Source organism: Morchella sextelata, assembly GCF_020137385.1.
Source record: "Morchella sextelata strain SCLS chromosome Unknown scls_5, whole genome shotgun sequence".
Classification (NCBI taxonomy): Eukaryota; Fungi; Ascomycota; class Pezizomycetes; order Pezizales; family Morchellaceae; genus Morchella; species Morchella sextelata.
Genome location: NW_025408620.1, coordinates 793408 through 811750, shown reverse-complemented (window position 1 = coordinate 811750; position 18343 = coordinate 793408). Strand labels below are relative to the sequence as shown.

Here is an 18343-nt window from a genome sequence, read left to right as displayed (position 1 = left end):
CTTGGCAAAGTCGACTGCCAGTCGAATGCACCTATTAACAACGCTATTCAAACTTAAAATTAAAATTAAAAACTAAGGCTAAGATTAAGACTAAGGTAATAAGTGATAACATGCCCTGAGATACAGTTCTACCTGCAAACACCGTATATTGGTGGCGTTTTACTCAAAACAGGCATCACTGTGTCTCAGCGCGTTCCATCACTTATTACCTACCGCTGTATTAGACCAAGAGTTGTCCACCCGTCAATACCACTAGATCATCAAGATCCCTAGCTTCTCCCTTCTATAGACAGTCCCGCTCCTTGCAACACAATAGTCTCATCGGATATTTTTCCTTTCAAAAGATCATGGAACACGCACTCTTACGCGACTGGCACCACATTACTTCATGCCAGCCAGCAGTACTTCTCAGCCTGATAACCACACGAAATCACTCGATTATTTTATCTCGCAGTTTATTTATCCATCCTTTCCGCACATGCCAAACAAAGCCTCGTCAAAGTCATATTCCCCAGCGCTGCTTTGTCACCATAATATTGTTATGTAATGTTGGGCCCTGGTTGCACCAACTATCACTCGATCCTTACACACCTTCGATCCTTTATCACGCCATCAGGGCTACCCAACACACCATGCTTTTTTAATATGATTTCAAGTATATAATAAGCTCGTACTGCACCAACTCTGGTCGCAACAGCAATTACGTTCAACATAAAGACAGCTATCTGATTTCAGTTCTATGTTAATAAAAGGTCGGAAATTTTAGTAAGCATTTGGTTGCAACGATATCTGACCATCTAATTAACGCGCGAGTAATGGAGACAAACTACAAAAGAGAAAATAGCATTCTCAAAGGGGTATGTATATATATTTAAGCAGAGATAAAACAAAACCCCACCCAATTCTCCAACTCCGTACAGTCGTTTCTGGGTCAACGACGAAACCGGTTCGATGGCGAATAGGCTAATCGAAGCCAACAAAAGCCAACGAAAGCGCGCCGACCCCTTTGCCTTGACTATCAGCGCAAAAGGTAGCCATTCGTCATCGAGCCAGGTTCGTCGTTGACCCAGAAACGACTGTACACCCTCCCTATGTATAACCATGTGTTTTTTTTTTGTTTCTTTCCCTCACTTTAGAGCTTATCCCAACTAGCTGACAAGCTCGCCACAGAGCTCTCCATATTTGTCTCTCCGCCCATAGCACTCACAAACATATCCTCGACTCTATGCGTTTTCTCGGGCTCACTTAGCGCCGTTCTCTCCTCATACACTTCCTTTTCCTTCTCCCCCTCCGTCCTCTCCCCGTCCCCAAAATATTGCTTAAAGAAGCTATCATAGCTCGACCACATTCCACCAAAGACCCTCTCGCTGATTTTGATACCCCACGCCTTATGGCTCCCCGCGAACCACCTTGAAATAGCGACCGTTACCAGCACTGCTGGGGCCCACATCCCAACAAATAGAACGCAGCCAACCCTCTGCCGCAGCGTCGTAACGCGGTACGGCCTGAACCGCGCCAACCAGCTCCGATACGACTCTGGCAGTCCATGCTGCTCTGCACCGGACGAGATGATGTTGAGGTAGCGAGCAGATGCTTGGGCTCCGCTGTGGGGTCGTGTCTTGGTCATTGGGGCTAGCAGCGTGTGTACTTTCAGTGACTTCCCATCAATGGAGATGCAGTCGACTGTAACATCGGCGTAAGATGCGCCGCCGCCCTCAGTCGCGATTATTGTCGCATAGTCTTCTGGTGTCACTTCATAGACAACGCCCATGAGTGCCGGTGCGTCCACCTCGTCGTTGGGGTCCTCAGAATCCCGGTAACGGCCTTCAGAGAGCTTGGATAAAACAACGGTAGCCTCCATATCTTCTAGTCCATCCTCTGCCACCAGTGGCTGCTTCTCGCTGGGGACGTTGACCTTTCGGGCGCGAACATTGGCAAAACAAGGTTCCATATAGGCAATGCCGGGGAGATCAAAGACGAGAGTAAGGCTGGGAACTGTAACCACCGTTGCACTGAGAGGTTTAATGCCACGGCGGCCTTGGAAAGTGCCGGCATCGAGATTGGAGCCGTAAGCCAAGTAGAGGATGTTGCCGGGCGCTGGGCCGTCAGAGGTAATTGAAGGAATGGTCATATCTGGACTTTTCTGAGACATGAGAAACGAGGGTGTATAGTGGTCAAGCAGGCGGATAGCTGTGAGCGAAAGATTGGAGAAGCTGGTGTCTACCGGGTGGTAATGAGTTGAAGACATCGTGGGCGGTATTCTCGTTATATACGTGCGCTAGGCGTTTTACTGACGGTGATACTAGTTTAGTTGATGAATGGGGCAAACGTTTGGGCGCGGGTCGTGTGCCAGTAGCGTAGGTAGTAGGCGGTGATAGTACGGACTTTGGTGGAACTTGGGGTGCGGAGAGTCGGTCCATCGGGCCAATTGTGGCGCCGGGATAATTCACACGGCCGAGAGAAATACCCACAGCTTCTACAGCTTCTATGGATTACAGGGACAAAACCCTCCGACTCCGATCGTTGCTTTCAAATACGAGAAACTAGGCGACGCACCTTTTGGACTGGTGTAATAATATGAGGCTTGAATAAGATGAATGGGCCTTTTTTTTCTTCATAATTTCAAATAAACGAATTATACTCCATACCGGATGCATTGATTGCAACGGGAAACCGCTGTTCCTGGGTACTTGGGTAAAGTTAGTAATTACCGTTAGGAATACGGGAACATAAGGTGCTCAATGCAATTGCGAGTCGCTGCTGGAGAGTATTCCGTGGCGCAATTACGAAGCATAAGCTGGTAACAATGCTTCACTCTCCTAAATACTTCTCTTAGGAGGTTAATTTAAGGTAGTGGGGGCTATGAAAAGCTTAAAAAATGCGTGTAGGAAAGGACAGTATGAGTTATGTACAGCCGTGTTAAACAAGTCTTGCCAGTGGATGACAACGCGATAGCGGCACATTGAACACAGCTCTCCTCAACAACTATGAGTCTAAAGGGCTTGATATTAAGAGGATAGAATATTTAGGATACTATTTGTTATACTTTGAAGTCTTGTGAATTTGCAATTAATATTAAATGTGTTGCTTCAATGAGAAATTTCAGCTGTAAATGGTGATTTGGGCCCAAATTCTTTACTCACAATATCTCAACACCAATAAGAGCTTTCTTCAAGGTCTAAATTTCTATCTCGAGTATATGACCCTGAACACCTTTGATAGAACCACAGAAATTTTATGGCTAGTGCATGTGTAGCTATTCTCTTAGAAGTATCGAAATTATAGTATTCACTAATCACTATGTCACAAGAGCAGAAATACAGATATAATTTTGTAGGCAAGAACAACTGTATTCTGGATGTCTATGATGCATAATTATCTAGTTTTAATCTAATTCACTAATGGTTGTTGAGTGGGAAGGATTTTAATATTTCGTGTGGTGCTGATTGACAGGACTTTTTTAACACGACTATAAATACCTACATATGTGCCTAGAGTACTCGTGCTTTCATAGGCCCGTATACTCTAGCACCGAACAGTCAGATGGACAAATACTGTCTTACCCTTGGTCATATTCGCCTTGATTATCTACTATATTTCTGTCTGGATTGATTATCTGTGTGAGTACATGTACTGCGGTACTCCGTAGACGAAGCCATGGAGTACCGTGTGTTACACTGGGCGGCATCCTGATATTCCGGTGCAAGCAAGTATGTATGTATGTACCTAGAGTAGAGAGAGACAGACCCTCCGCTTGCTGAGGAAATTGCGATATGCTACCCTCTGCGCATCGAGTCTCCCTATCCATTGCAAGTTATGTATTACTCAAACCACCGTCCGAGTGATTACATGATAGACGGTGCCGCCTAGGATGTCTATACTACATGTAGACAGATCCTACTGGCGCGCTCTCCCCTGTCAAAAAGCTCGTCATAGCCGCTAGCGCGGCAACCCGACAATTCAATTTTCAAGATCACCTCACATCTAATCACCACCGTACCGCACCTCCCCCGCCGCCCCTCCCCCGCCAATCCAGACAACCTCACCACAAACACAATGCTCGCCACGACGACAACCCTGCGTTCCGCCGCCTCCGTCGGCCTTCGCCTCTCAGTACGCAATGCCTCTACCACCGCTAACACAACCTCCCCCTCCTCCGCGACTGCCACATCCGCAATCTCAACACCCACTCGCCCACACCTAGACTGGGACTCGTTCCTGCGTCTGCGAAAGGTGCGCCGCCGGTACAACCTTGTCTCAAGCATCTTCAGCTCGCTGCTCGGTACTAGCGCGGGGGTTGGGTACCTGGCAAACAAGGAGATCGACCCGACGCAGATGATCATGGGCATGGATCCGTTGATCATGTTTGGGCTGGCGACGATTAGTTGTGGTGCCGCAGGGTGGCTGGCAGGGCCCGTGCTAGGGAGCTCAGCGTTCGGAATCATGAATAAGAAGAATTTGGCCGCTATCGAGGAGGTATGTTGGCAATCTACCCACAGTAACTTTCTGTATACAATCTTAGTTTAGGAGAAGTGGTATCAGGGAATTTTCTTTCTTTCATTGGACTAAGGCTGGTGCTAATTTAATGCTTCTATATGATGTAGAGAGAAAAAGAATTCCTACAGCACATCAAGAAGAACCGCGTCGACCCCAGCTTTCAGTCGTTCAGTAACCCCGTCCCGGACTACTACGGCGAGAAGATTGGCTCGCTGAAGCAGTACCGACAGTGGCTCAGAGACCAAAGAGCTTATAATCAGAAGAGCAAGAGCTTTTTGTAGAGAAGGAAATCAGTACTTAGAGAGAAGGTTCTAAGGGCTCTAACTATTTGAGCTAGCTACGGAAAGCTTACGAGATTGTTGTCTTACTAGTAGAATGGGATTATCTGGTATCCCAGGGTCGTTCTGTTTTATTTCTTCTTCGGTTCGCATTCTCTTTCGATATGTACATTCCCTCTCATCCTAACTAAATATATATTCTTGCTCTCAATTCCATATTATTGGCAATGAAGCTGTTTCCCCTCTCGGTACTATTTTAGCATCCAGGGAGACACGCTTCCTCCTGAAGAATATCAACTAACCAACATGAACGAGGAATCAAGAGAAAGAAGAGCAAAGCTATATCGGTGGTCTTTTACCTCCAGAGATCTGTCCACCCAGCTGGCGAAGTTAGGAAGCAGGTGTAGCCAATAGCTTAGTTACATACGTTTTAACGTTTTAACGTTTTCTCGGGGTTTAGTCTATATAGTGATAACCAACAGAGGCGATATACGCCAAACTGATTCTTTACAGAAGAGAACTTCATTCCAGAATCCCTAATTCTCTTCGCCTCAGACGGTATTCTTAATCTCAACTACTTAAAGTTTCGAGTGACCTCTCATGATGGACCGTCCTAGTCGCCCAGTACTCACGGGCTAAATGCAAGCACCTAGAGTGCAAAGTTGTGCTACTGTGACTAAGATTAGCTATTATTATTACATATTTAAAGGATGCTTTATCATCATACCCAACACTAAAGAGGTTCTTACTCGCATACACATTTGAGTCAATCAAATCAAGAGGTTCGTACTCACATGATGTCACTCGACGTCAGTCAAAATCCCGGCGGTGCCCAGACACCAACCGACAGAAGCACAGCACCTCCTCGCTGTTTGAATATAAATATACTTGTTATTGTCGATGCCATCTGTTGAGAATCTTTTCCTCCTATTATAACATGCAGGCAATCGGAACACCGAGTGATACTATATGACACGTCAATTCGGACGAGTGGATATAATAAATTACCTACAATCCAGGTCCGACCTAGCATGGTATCTTTTTTCTTATCCTGTCTGTCTTATCAAATCCGTGAGGATGGGGCAGAGGTCGGAGACCGGCATTTATCACAACCTTCCGTATTTGGTTGTGGATTTTCACCCTAGTCCTTATAGATATAGTCTCCATCGATTCCAAATGTGTTTAGACGATGCTACACAAAAGAAATCTCTTTCGGTTACATGAGCTTTGGATTTTGGGTGGCAGAAATAGAAACACGCGTGTTGATCATTGGCACCCCAAGGGAAGCTGTGAAGATATATTAGCTAAGGGCTGGTTGGAGAAATCTAGAGGGTGAGTCTAATTACCATAAGGATAAGCTGATACATGCTACGGCTACACCCATGTTAATTCTAAGTTCCAATACTTTGGTGTGGCCTCCCCTTCTACCTACATCCTTTGATCTTCACCAATTTCTCATGTACTACATGTATGTATGCGTGAAAGCTAGTATAAACGGACTATATCAATCAAAGAAGGCATGCATACAGTTGAGGTCGGAGGCAAGGAGTCCTTTGTAGCCAACGCTAAGACTCGGGCCGCAGTACCCTTGACGAATCTTAAGATCTTGCGGCGCTAGAATCATGCCTACAAGTACAAGTATGTAGGTATCGTCGGTAGTGTTGGGCACGAGCCGAGCTGACTCAAGCTTTGAGCTCGAGCTTTAGGCTCGAATGCCTCAAGCTCTCTTTCCTACGAGCCCAAGCCAGCTCGGTCCAACATTGGGAAAGCTCGAGTCTAGGCTCGAGCCTTATCAATTATTAGTGATGGGTTGATTGCAACATCATAATAATGAAAAATGGGATAGCATAATAAAATAGATCCCCAAAGTTGGTGTTTAATAATGGAAGTTATATCGAGATGACCATTTTTAGTATAATACTGGAAGCTCGTGCCTGGGCTCGAGACTAGGTCCTGAGCTCGAACACCTCGAGTCTTTATTGCGACAATCCAAGCCAGCTCGAGCTCTAAGCCAGGCTCGTCTCGAACAGGCTCGTGCCCAACACTAATCGTCGGCTTCTGGCAGTGTTTGTGGCCTTTGAGAATTCCAGGTCAGTGGTACAAATTGAGCGTTTGGACTCAGATCTGTCTCTCACTCAGATCTCTCTCTAACCTACTCCTAAGCTCTGTGAGCTTCTCGTCATTGAAGGCTAGAGGTTTGCTGTGATTGATGCTGGAAATGAGTAGACAGATATTGTTGTACAGCTCTTTATTCAGTTTATCACCTGCCTCAATCTCTTCCAGCGAGTGAGAAGCGTATAAACTAGCTATAACCAGTTCCCAAGAGTTCATGATACCCGCTTAGAAGTTATTGTCGTTGACGACGGTAAAGATATATTATAAACTTGCTGACTTATGAAGCAAATCTTGAAGCTCCCATGAATCAAAGATGAAAATAAACAGTGGAGTTACGAGGTGGTGGGAAAAAGATATGCACTTTAAATCTTACCGTGGTCTAAATACGGCCATTGATTCAACTGAATTTCCATCCGAAAACTCATTCTTAGCTTCTTTGAGGTATTTAAAGGCATCGGTATAAAAACGACCACAAATAACTTATACAAAACATTGTGCCGAAGAAGACATAAAAGGGTCTAATGGTTGAACCTCTTAAACATTGTCCACAACAACGGCTCTTTAGGGTATTGGTAACCTCGAAATCAGAACGTCGTGTGCCGTACAAGGATTGTGCTACACGGTATACCGGCATAGATGATATACTATAGAGATACATGCAGTTCCACAAAGAAATGACTCAACACACAGGATTTTCAGAAATGACATCTAAGATATAGCCATATAAGTGCTAAAGACTGATAGTGAGCTCCCAGTGACTTGCGCACGAACCATTAATGCTCATAGTGATGGCTTCTAGACTAGACAAACAAGGGAAGAAAGGGAATATAGGTAGCCAGATAGCATTATGAGACATTACCAAAGAGCTCCCAAAAGATAAAGAATAAACAAAGAGAATCTGTCAGCCAGTTTCTAGCCTCCAATTTTGAGTATTTCCTCTAGTTGTAGAGCGCCGCAAGTGCAAAACTAGCCCCAAAAGATGCCCTTCACAAACCACATCAGTGAATATTAGTTTTAAAAACCGAATTTTGAGGGGTGATATGTTACATCAAGGGCACATACTTGAACGCCATATTCTTCGTTACCAGTCCTTTCACGTCCACTTTATTTGTGAGCTTTTGCAGCCATCTGTATGGGACTACATGCAGCCCCCTTGAAGCCAGAAACTGTTGTCCTTAGTCATTAGGATACTGCCCATTAAAAACACAACCGTATAGAGTACTCATACCTCAATTAGTAGTAGCAAACTCCCGAGGACAAGCCCAATGCTTTTGCTAAACTTTCCTACCGCAAATCCTGCCACGAGCCCTAGAAAGGATCCGGTTGAAACCTGCCTATAAAGCATCGGCGAAAACGTCGATTGCTGCGTTTGTGTTGCTGTTGCCCCTCCCCGTGCTCGTTCATATGGCTCTGGCTGGGGTTTGCTAGATCCTAGTCCTACGCTGGCGAGGGAGGGCCATGCGGTGACGGTTTCACAGCGCATTGTGTGGATAAAGAGGGGCCTCTTGGGGTGGGAGAGATCATAGGATACAATACCAATAGCGGTGATAGAGGGAATAATAAAACGATAGGCCATGGTTTCTTTTCTCTTTGTTTTTAATTTAATTGACGGGAGAGGGTGTTCGTGATATGGAGTCTCTGGAGGGGTTGAGAGGGGCCTATGAATGACGTCGTTAGTTGCAGGGGTAGAGTTAAGGTATCATCACGATCAATTGCTTAGGTCGGACCTAAAGAGCTCGCATATTTTTGAATAGAGCTACATGTAGTCCTAGATGATCCTCAAAGCTCAAGCTCAAGGTGAACGGAGCCGAGCTGCCATTTCACTCTGAATAACAAAGCACCAGTCTGTCTAGATATCCATAGAGAATTACCTACTCTATACGCACTTGTGAATGCTTTTTCTTCAAACTAAGTGCTTGGTAGTTATTAGAAAGGAAATATCCCACAAGAACATTTCTTATCGCCCGGGTTCAAATAGATAGGAGCCAGGCGTTAGATTCCACAATTGTCGCTTTCCGAAGAAATTCATCCCGTCAAATCCCCTTCCCCGATCTACAAATGTTAGATACCCACCTGTTCCGCTTGCGGCCTCCACGCTTCTAAGGCTGGATGCGGAAAGAAATGTCGCTTCACCACGGCCAGTCATTGAAGATATTAGATATCATGTTCACTGGCTCTCCTTCTTTCTCCATTTTGAGTTGGAAATCTTTCCGCGCTTTGGATCTTATTTAAATACCTCTCCGAACCAGATTAAAGATATATATATTCATACGAGGTCATGAAACCCCATGATTCTGATGAATTTGGTACAAATAAAACCTCGCCAAGTTAATATGGATAGAGTTTGTAACTTCAAAATGACCCCTTCTGGCTTGCTTGGAGAAGTTGTCCTCTGATTCGAATCTAATATGTACTGCCCTTAATTCTTTCGCAGGTTCGAGGCCTCTGATTGGTCGAGAGCGGAAACCCTGACCCTGACCTCTGCGTGGCAATAGGCTCACCGCGGCACTATTATCAAAATAAAAAAGACCCCAAGCGATACGTTTTGGGTGGTTATAGTATCTCTTCTTTCATACAAAAAAAGAACAAAAAGTACTGTGCGGTTCCGGGACGAACTGGCACTACTCCCACCCCTGGGTCGAACCCTGGCCTTCTGTGATCGAAAGCAGGGCTAAACCTCGCGGTGTTCTTTGGCGAGGGTTAACCGTTAGACCACTCGCCCATGTGTGTTAATGGCTAGAAATGATATTTGTGCACCAAGGATGGTTGGCTAGTGGTAATGTACCTACGCAATGATTATTGAGGCCAATGACGTATTACCTTTTGTAAACAGTATATCACTCCAGAGGAAACATTTCGGTATGTAAGCACAAACATTGTTCTCCAACTGGAATCTTCAAGTACATCATTGTAGACACATGTAGTATGCAATTCATTACCGCCAAAGAGACTGCAGGGTTTGGTTACAGGGATGAGGCCCACCACTACACAGACGAACTTTCACTCGTGTGAGGATTTTGCGGATAGGCTCTGATGGAAATTTTATCTGGCAGGCACTGGTCATACTGATCTGAAAATAAAGTTCCTGTGATAATTGTATTGTTTGGAACTTCGATCAGACGTCACGGGCCCTCCATGGAATGAAAAAGATTGAGAGGAGGGGTTGCCCCCGCCGCTTTGTGCGCAACTTTTCCCCCACACACGCACGCACAAATCCTCGTCTTTTCCACACTGAACTTTTTTTCCCGCACACAACACAAAACAACAGTCTCATCAGCAGCAGTCACGGTAAACCCTCACCACCTTCGCTCGGGGCCGAAAATACCATAGTAAGTGAACCCTCGAGATGATTAAATGTATACTATTGAAGAGGCATCCCGTCCAAATCAGCCCAACACCCATGCCATATTATTCGTGTTCGATTTTATTTCAACAGCCAATAATTAAATTCAGTTCCGCTGACAAAATGCTGTCGTCTTTGTCGTTCATCTCGCTTGGCGGGAGGGCGGCATTGACATTTACTTCGGGTATTTACAGATGAACGAAGAAGAAGTCCGCCTACTGCAGGCTGCTGCAGGCTTTGAAGGCGATGTAAAAGAGTCTGTGCCTGCCGTTGTAGGTGACATCGAGGCAGGACAATTATCAGTTGACGATCTCTCTGTCGAACAAATCAACCATGCCTTACAATCTTTGGTTGGTGTCATGGGGGAGGCTGGAACTGAAGTGATTAATCAAAACCTCGAACAACACTCCCAGCAATCATCCAAACCACAGCCAGAAGTCAACTTTTCCGTATCCGGTACCGCTAATAATGGTGTGGTAAACTTTGGCGCGGACCCCAAGACAACCAAGGAATTTGAAGGGCTTTGGGAGATCGAAGATCAGAATGCTGAAGGTGACACTGGAGTCGGAGGCATAGAAGACGGATCCGATATCGACTATGAAGTCCAGCTTAGAGAATTGCAGAAAAGTCTTGCAGAGCTATCTCGTGCATGCGCGAGAGCGAGCACGCCGCCCCCCTCGACTCCACAGACCGCAATGTCTTCAGAAATGGTCGTCAGATCTGACCAGAACCGACAAATCAGTGCGACAGCCGAACAGTCTGTCCAGTTTACTGCGAATTGGATTATCAACAATCTCCAATCTACTACCAGTACCAGAGCTACCCCATCTTCCCCTGAGGATTCCAATGGGAAAGGTCGCGGCAGGCGGCTCTCTATAATTGACCCGTCCGAGGATCCTTTGAAGGCTGCGGAGCGGGAGCGGATACGAGTAGAAAACAGGGAGCGAAAGAAAAAATGGAGGAATCAAAATCAAGAACGAAGTAAGAAATTTTCTTCTAAATACAAATATAAATCTTTAACACCGAGTTAGATAAGGACAATGACCTTCGATGTCGTGTCACTAAACGCGCCCTTCACCTTTTCGGAGCCGAGATGAGCATTGAAAAATCCAACTGGATCGAACGTGAATTCAACCGTCGGCGCTCAAAGCGCGTAACCCGTACCAAGATCCGCGATAATGATCCTGCTAGTGGTGATCCCAACATCGGCTCATCCAGTGTATTCCCAGCTTTCAACCAGTCCGGTTCATCTAGCTACCAGGTGAGCTCTGGGGAACTGGTTCTTCGGAATCAACTCATAAACAATCCCGCATTATTCGAAAAAAACGCGGAGTTTGTTATTATGGAGCTCATCACGCTGATGTCAACCGAGCCTACGCTACTTCCATACATGGTTGACATCCTGAACAACATGAAGGCAGAGGGGCGAGGACCAATGATTCAGAACAGCAACTATCAGATCACTCATGACATTGATAACCGGATTACTGATGTTTCCGATCACCTTCATTCAGAAAACGATGATGGAACCGGTTATGGCAGACATGGTTCAGGACTTGGCTTGATTGAAGATGGCTCGAATACTGGCTGGTCAACAGGATCCCAGACACCGGTTCCCGAAGGACTTGACGGCATCACTGGCGAATTCGAAAGCCTTGATCGAATCACAGCTGGATTCGAAACTCTTGTTGCCAATTTGGAAAAATCTTTGACAGATTCCGAAATCCAGAACAACACCGATGGAACAACCAACCCTACGCCCGAGAGAAACGACCAGCTTAAGCCTAACACGGTGCCTGTTTCGAATAGTTCTTCAGATCGTGTCCCTTCACTCGACGAGATACCACTAGACATGGATTTCAGCCACGGAAATATACCAGGCCCTGACAATCTTGACCAAGCTCTCGAAGATCTCATGCGCGAACAGTCTCAGGCAATGGCGACCAGCAGCAATGGTGGAGACGCAGAGCCCCAGTTTGACGAAGAGGCCTTAGAAAGGTTGATTGCGGAGGGTGGGGTTGATGTTGCTGAGTTGATGAAAGCTCTGGAATCCGAACAGGCGACTGGAAGGCACCAAGATCAGCAGGTCAAGGCACTTGATGATTTCTCAGTGAGGATTGATATGAATGATAGGATGGAGCTTGCTCAACAACTAGGACAAGCTGAGGACCCTCCAACATCCGATGCGAGTGAACGGTCGCAATCCAATTGCGGAGATGAGGTTTCTCTTGAAGCCTCTGAATTGACCCTCGAGGAGATCAACAGCCTGATCGCTGATCTCAGCAATGGTTCAGAGTCGATCCCGGTGGACTTGAACGGGCAGTCCAAAGAATCAGCCCCGCTACCTCCACCTCCAGTCGCTCCTCCGCCAGCCTTCAATACCGACCACGATACTTCTGATGTATACACTCCCGAGAATGTTGTGGCAATTTTGAAAACTCTTATCGAACTAGCTGTAACCCCAGAAAACTATGAAGCCTCCTCAACCCCAGCCCATAATCCCCGAGGAACAAAACGTTCTTCGCCTGATTCTTGCCTAAACCCATCGGTGAACAAGCGGCCATGCGCTCGTGCGCCTAATAACACAGCAGCGATGCACGCGGTTTCCAAGACGGCACTCAATCAACTCAATGGGATATTGATATCAAACGGCTACCCCCCAACTCCCTCCTCGTCGAGCTATCAGAATCATGCCCCATCCGCCTATCATTCACCCCAAACAACTGGTACAAGTGGAAACTTACAGTCTCCGGCATATATTGCAAGCTTCGGTACAACTGATGGCATGAATAAGAAACTTATGGCGATGAAACCTCCCCCATATCGGCCAGCAGGTGGAATTAGCAGCGGAGGAGCAGGCATAAATGGAAACGGGGGGTTAGCAGGGGTAACTGCCAAGAGAAAGACTGGGGACGAAGAGAAGAAAGTCAGAGCTATGGGCTTCCCACCCTTGATGGCTGGGTTGAAGCCTAAATCAGTGTGACCGACCTATTTGGACCTTGATTTTTGGACGCTTTCAGTATATATATGCCTGGAGTGGAGGGATACACTCTCATGAGACTTTCATTTCTCTAGGGTGCCCCATTTGTCTAACGTCTGCATTATTTATATTCGCTACCATTCCCCAAAATAATTTCCCCCCAAAATTTCGTATGTATACTTCTGGAGTTTTAACCAGGTTCCGTATCTATTGGTGTTCAAAAAGTGTTGGTTAGAGGGTTATTTTTATCTTTTTTCTTTTGGTATCTGTGGAGGGTGTCTGTGGTTTTACCTTGTTTGATTTCTGTTTTTTTTTTTTGTTTATTTAAATCTTTCCTTTGGGAGGTCTAGTCTGCGGTTTTTTCTCTGGGTTTCTTTCTTCAGTCTGTCGGCAGAACTAGCCAGCATATAGTGCTGCACATGTGTGGTCATGTTCAAAACAAAACCAAAATAACACTATTTACAGCATTCTTTTTCTTTGTATAAATCAAAAGTTTGGGACGGATTCTTTCCTCGTTTTTTTTCTTTTCCGCTCTTTTCTTTTCTTTTCTTTTTTCTTTTTTTTTTTTTTGGAACTAGGGTATGTTAGGACGTCACGAAGTTCAGGTTCATTCATCTATAATCACGGGAAGTTACAGTGGCTTTTCCCTTTTCCCCCACTTTTATGTCGGCTTTCAGGCTGTTGCGTTTCTTTCTTGATGTTATTCGCAAGGCAAAGCAAAGCTGAGTCCAGCCCGGGGCTCCTTCCTCCTTCCCTCGCAGAACTACATATAGGTTACAGTTTAAGTTCAAGATGAGTACCTTGTGGGGCCAGTATCAGCCTAGGCCTGAATAGACTTAAAGAAACTGGTAACCCCCACTCAGCATAGGGTTTGGTTTTTCGATCATCAAATATCACTCGTGCGTGCCGATGAGTTCAAAGGACGGTATCTTGGCCTGCTACCTCCCACTCGGTTTAACCGGGTAAGTAAAAAAATAATACCGCCGAGCACACAAGCCGAAGCCACACGACCTAGCTCTCCATTTGAACTCACAGCCACGGTTACCTCTCAAGCAAAAGTTGTATTCAGAGCAACTCCAGAGTTCGATGCTCTTTGTATCTCTACTTGTAGGCGCCAACTTTCGGAACTTCGTGGCCGGGTCGGGGTAGCAGCGACGAGTGATAACCTATGATGCCCCACCCGACACCTAAAAGCCCGCGCGCGACCGGAACATAGCTTTTGGGGAGAAAAGGGAGGAACGATATCAATTCTATTACTATCGTCGATACGCTCCCACACACACTACCACTACCATCACCACCGCTGCTAGCTAGCTCCTCCAAACCTACCGAGTGAACATCTGTGAGTCTAATTCCAGCAATTCCAGCTACGTCGGCTTCCCGCAAAGATGGAGTATTGCAGCCTATAAATCAGCACTCCTTGGCATTGCGTTACGAGCCCGCGGGCAGTCTTACAGCACAGGTCTATTCAGGATTTAGTGCGTGCATAAGCGCATGGTACCTAGGAGCGTTTTTATATCAGCGGGGGGAAGAACCTTACTTTCACGGAAGATCTAGATATGATCTATATGCAGGGCAAAGAGCTGCGTATTACCAGGCAGTGTCGATCCACAAACACAGATATCTATATATTGATGTCCTTAACCTGGGAACGACTATACCTACAGGGCGTGGGAGTTATAGTTTTAGGAATACCCTTGAAAGCGTTGTGCTATATAGAAATGTTCCCGGATAAATAGTGGATATTTGTGGATCGACTAGGAATAAGCACCGCTCAGCTGGGAGCCAAAGATTTCTAGCTGGTTTATTACTAGTACTAGGAGTGACATAACGAGTATCCCTAGGTCGCTATCTTTACTTAGGAAGAAATGTTGACGCAGGGCCTTATTAGGAGCGAGTGCGAAACTGTGTTTCAGTGCTACTAGTAGTGTGAATCCACAAATCAATTGCTACACTATTAGCTGTTATAGAGATTAGTAGTATCCCCTGCATTGTGGTTGGTTGATTTGACTAACTCGAGTCAGTGAATTATAATTCACAGTATTTATGCAATATTGCTAACTACATTGACACAATATCTGAGAAGAGCCCTATGAGTATGAGAACAGGGTATAGAAATCAAACCCTTCTGTATGCAATTGATTTGTAGGCGCAGCCAAATTCGTTGTTTCACTAATTACAGTATTTTGAGACTTGCCAGATTTCACTGACTCCAGTCAGGCAAAACCTACGATCCAGGGGATAGTATACTACAGATCTAGCAATCGCTATTCCCCCCCCCCCCCCCCCCCCACATCACCACTACAGCGTCCACGCCTACATCCATTATGAGAATTACAGACATTACAGATATCGATCACCCTACAGCTATGGCTATGGCCACTACATCATTAAGAGCCAGGAACGCATCTCAAAGCATAAAACCCAGATCAAGAGACTAAAAGAAAACGAAAATCAAATATTCCATAAAAAAAAAAAGGAAAAGATGGAAAATAGATTTACAAACTCCTCCCAAACCCCAACCTCTAACCTGTCCAACACTCCCACTTCCCCCCGTGCACCCCTCCACACACGCACCCCACGAGACCACTACTCAAACCTCGCATGCCTCCCCCCCTCCCTCACCACGCCCAGCGCTTGCCCCGTACTCCCAATCCACTCCTTCACACTGCCAAACACCATCTTCGCCATCCCCACCTTCTTCTTATTCTCATTCATCATGCCCACGGTACCGCCAGCAGCGCCACCGCCAATCTCGGAGGACGGAAGCACATTTTCGCCGGCGCTCAGCGACACAAACAGCGAGAACGGGACAAGCCACACACAGATGCCAAAGAATGCGCTGATCTCTGTGAACGACGGGAAGCGCGGGTCGGTGCGTGATGGCTCGTAAGGGCTGCCCGAGCTGCCGCCGCGGCGCACGGTGGGGTAGGTCGTGGGGTAGGCGGGGAGCGGCGGGTTCGAGAAGTGCTTAAACCACAGAAAGTGGTTCCCAAGTACGAGCACTATATGTTATGTCTGCTGTCAGTCACCGGAGGTTAGGGGGGGTGGGATGCGGGCGCGCAACGTACGGCAGCTGAGGATAAAGACCCCATCGGTGAGCTTGACCATGGGGAAGGTACGGGTGATGTTCATGAGGTAGACGACATGGCTTGCGGCGGAGAAGGCCGTGAGGAGGAAGGGGAAGCCGTCGAGTACCAGTAGGAGGGCGTGGATGGCGATGATTGATTGGATCAGTCTGGTCAGGAGCTTCTTGCAGAAGACTGTGTGCTCCTCGACGAGCTCGGAGAGGTAGTAGAGCCCCGATGCTAAAGTTGTTCTGGAGTGTTAGAGAGGTGCGCTTCTCGGTATGGGTAGTGGGGAGAGGGGTGGGATATACCGATTGCGAGCGTCAAGAAGGAGAAGCCGAATACCATGCCCACATATCCGAGGAATGGGAGGACCCACATTGTTGGTTTGGTGGCGGTGGAACTTGACAGGTGAGTATTACTGACTCTCTATTAATTAAGGCTAATAAAATCCCGGATAGTTAGGAGTTAGGGGTTATCGTAATGTCGTGGGGTTCTTTGAGTGGTTTCCTTTCCGTGAGATATGGAACACTCGAAGTATGAGATATATCGAGTCTTTGTATCAAGTCGAAGATGATGCCAAAGTGTTCAGAGTGTTTCTGGGCGGCGAAGATGTCATCACTGCCACTTCCGTCCCGTGCTCTGAGAGGCTTAAAACACTTGGCGTTCCTCTTCCGGAGCAGGGTTACACAGAGAATGGTCGAACCTGGAGAAGGCGTTTTGTTCCTTATTGCACAGGAAAGTGCGATTCTGGAGCATGCAAGGGGTGCATAAGTCGATCTTCTACAGCTGGAAACGCTTTCGGGATGAACACATTTATGGGCAGAACACATGTGTTAATGACTTTGGACACATGGAGATGTGTGTGTACCTGTATCTGTACCAGCACCGGATTCCCGGTGTTGGATTGGAGGGGCACTGCACTATCTGTGTGCTTGCTTACACTTCGATTTATGCCAACAGCGGTTTCTTGCTAGTAATTCCTAATGGTTTCTCGGGAGTGGTGGGTGACATTGCTACCTCGTTGGACAGCATGTCTTTGGGTTGCGATAATTCGGATTTCTTATTCAATGTCGCACCATTGATTGCGCAAACCACATCGCCTTTTCTATGCACTATATGTCCGTGGTTGGGTACCTGCGAGCAATACGGTTGGGCCTGCTGGTATCTGGAGTCCAGTAAACGTCCAAACTCCCATAAATGGCTATATTTTTGATTTGCGCAATAAATACAGCTTAACCTCTCCTCTCCAGCGTATTGAAGCGCCTTGCAGTCGCAACTTGCTTCTTCGTCTTCTGTCCTCTCACCGGCAGACCCTACACACACCCCATTAGCACCCACATGCCCACAAACCCGACCCGCATACATACCTGAGCATGTCGCCTCCCCCTGTATGTCCCTAGCTCCCTCAACCTACCGATGTTGTCTCTCAGCTCCTTCCTTAGATCGTTCTCCAGCGTCATCTTTGCCATGTCTGCCTGGAGCTCGTTCAGCTTCGGTGTCTGCAGGGACGCGAGCTTGGCCATGGGGTGGATTGAGTGCTTTGCGCAGAGACGGGCGCAGACATTGGGGCCGATGCCGTAGAACGAGGTCAACGCTTTCTGTGTTGGAAATGTGGGTTAGACGAATCTAGCAGCGGTATGGTGGTGGTGGTGGGGGAAGGCGTACATACCGTGACCATCGTGGCTTCGGGAATGCTGACACCGAGAAGGAAAACCATTGTGGGTAGCTGCTGTCTGTACTGTGCTGTGGCTGGCTGGCTGGCTAGCTGTGGTGGACTCGAACTCGAATTGCACTCTGGGGTGGGTGGCCGGCTCAGGTAGTAGTGGGGGTAGTGATTGTTTCTCTAGGATCAATGTTTCTTTCTGCAGCGATTGCACTGTTACCCTGCCTGCCCACCTACTCTCCCCTGCCGGCCCCTAACAGGCATTGCTCGCTGATCGTCCCGGCATGATTCAGGAGAAGTGCAACTAATCGAATAACTATCCCTAATCCCTAATACCTGTATCTACGCATGTTGACAGCTTCCTAAATACCCACCCAATCCATACTTGTTGCAACA

The 18343-nt window shown here is 46.8% G+C and overlaps 6 protein-coding genes across 6 annotated transcripts; 2 read left to right on the top strand and 4 right to left on the bottom strand.

Annotated features, from left to right (window-relative positions):
* Positions 1-1132: 1132 nt before the first annotated feature.
* H6S33_010728 (uncharacterized protein) lies at positions 1133-2248 on the bottom strand (the record flags this gene model as incomplete). Its single annotated transcript, XM_044842080.1, has 1 exon — positions 1133-2248. One exon carries the CDS (start codon positions 2246-2248, stop codon positions 1133-1135), a length of 1116 nt encoding a protein of 371 aa, XP_044696658.1.
* A 1808-nt stretch (positions 2249-4056) lies between these two features.
* On the top strand, positions 4057-4778 carry H6S33_010727 (uncharacterized protein; the record flags this gene model as incomplete). The annotated part of the gene is made up of 2 exons (XM_044842077.1): positions 4057-4476; positions 4605-4778. The coding sequence occupies 2 exons, from the start codon at positions 4057-4059 to the stop codon at positions 4776-4778; spliced, it is 594 nt and encodes a 197-aa protein (XP_044696657.1).
* A 3050-nt stretch (positions 4779-7828) lies between these two features.
* H6S33_010726 (uncharacterized protein) lies at positions 7829-8466 on the bottom strand (the record flags this gene model as incomplete). The annotated part of the gene is made up of 3 exons (XM_044842076.1): positions 7829-7874; positions 7953-8056; positions 8119-8466. 3 exons carry the CDS (start codon positions 8464-8466, stop codon positions 7829-7831), a joined length of 498 nt encoding a protein of 165 aa, XP_044696656.1.
* Positions 8467-10427: 1961 nt separating this feature from the next.
* On the top strand, positions 10428-13216 carry H6S33_010725 (uncharacterized protein; the record flags this gene model as incomplete). Its single annotated transcript, XM_044842075.1, has 2 exons — positions 10428-11214; positions 11265-13216. The coding sequence occupies 2 exons, from the start codon at positions 10428-10430 to the stop codon at positions 13214-13216; spliced, it is 2739 nt and encodes a 912-aa protein (XP_044696655.1).
* A 2586-nt stretch (positions 13217-15802) lies between these two features.
* On the bottom strand, positions 15803-16662 carry H6S33_010724 (uncharacterized protein; the record flags this gene model as incomplete). The annotated part of the gene is made up of 3 exons (XM_044842074.1): positions 15803-16218; positions 16285-16521; positions 16593-16662. 3 exons carry the CDS (start codon positions 16660-16662, stop codon positions 15803-15805), a joined length of 723 nt encoding a protein of 240 aa, XP_044696654.1.
* An 854-nt stretch (positions 16663-17516) lies between these two features.
* H6S33_010723 (uncharacterized protein) lies at positions 17517-18001 on the bottom strand (the record flags this gene model as incomplete). The annotated part of the gene is made up of 3 exons (XM_044842073.1): positions 17517-17597; positions 17652-17882; positions 17954-18001. 3 exons carry the CDS (start codon positions 17999-18001, stop codon positions 17517-17519), a joined length of 360 nt encoding a protein of 119 aa, XP_044696653.1.
* Between the last annotated feature and the right edge of the window lie 342 nt (positions 18002-18343).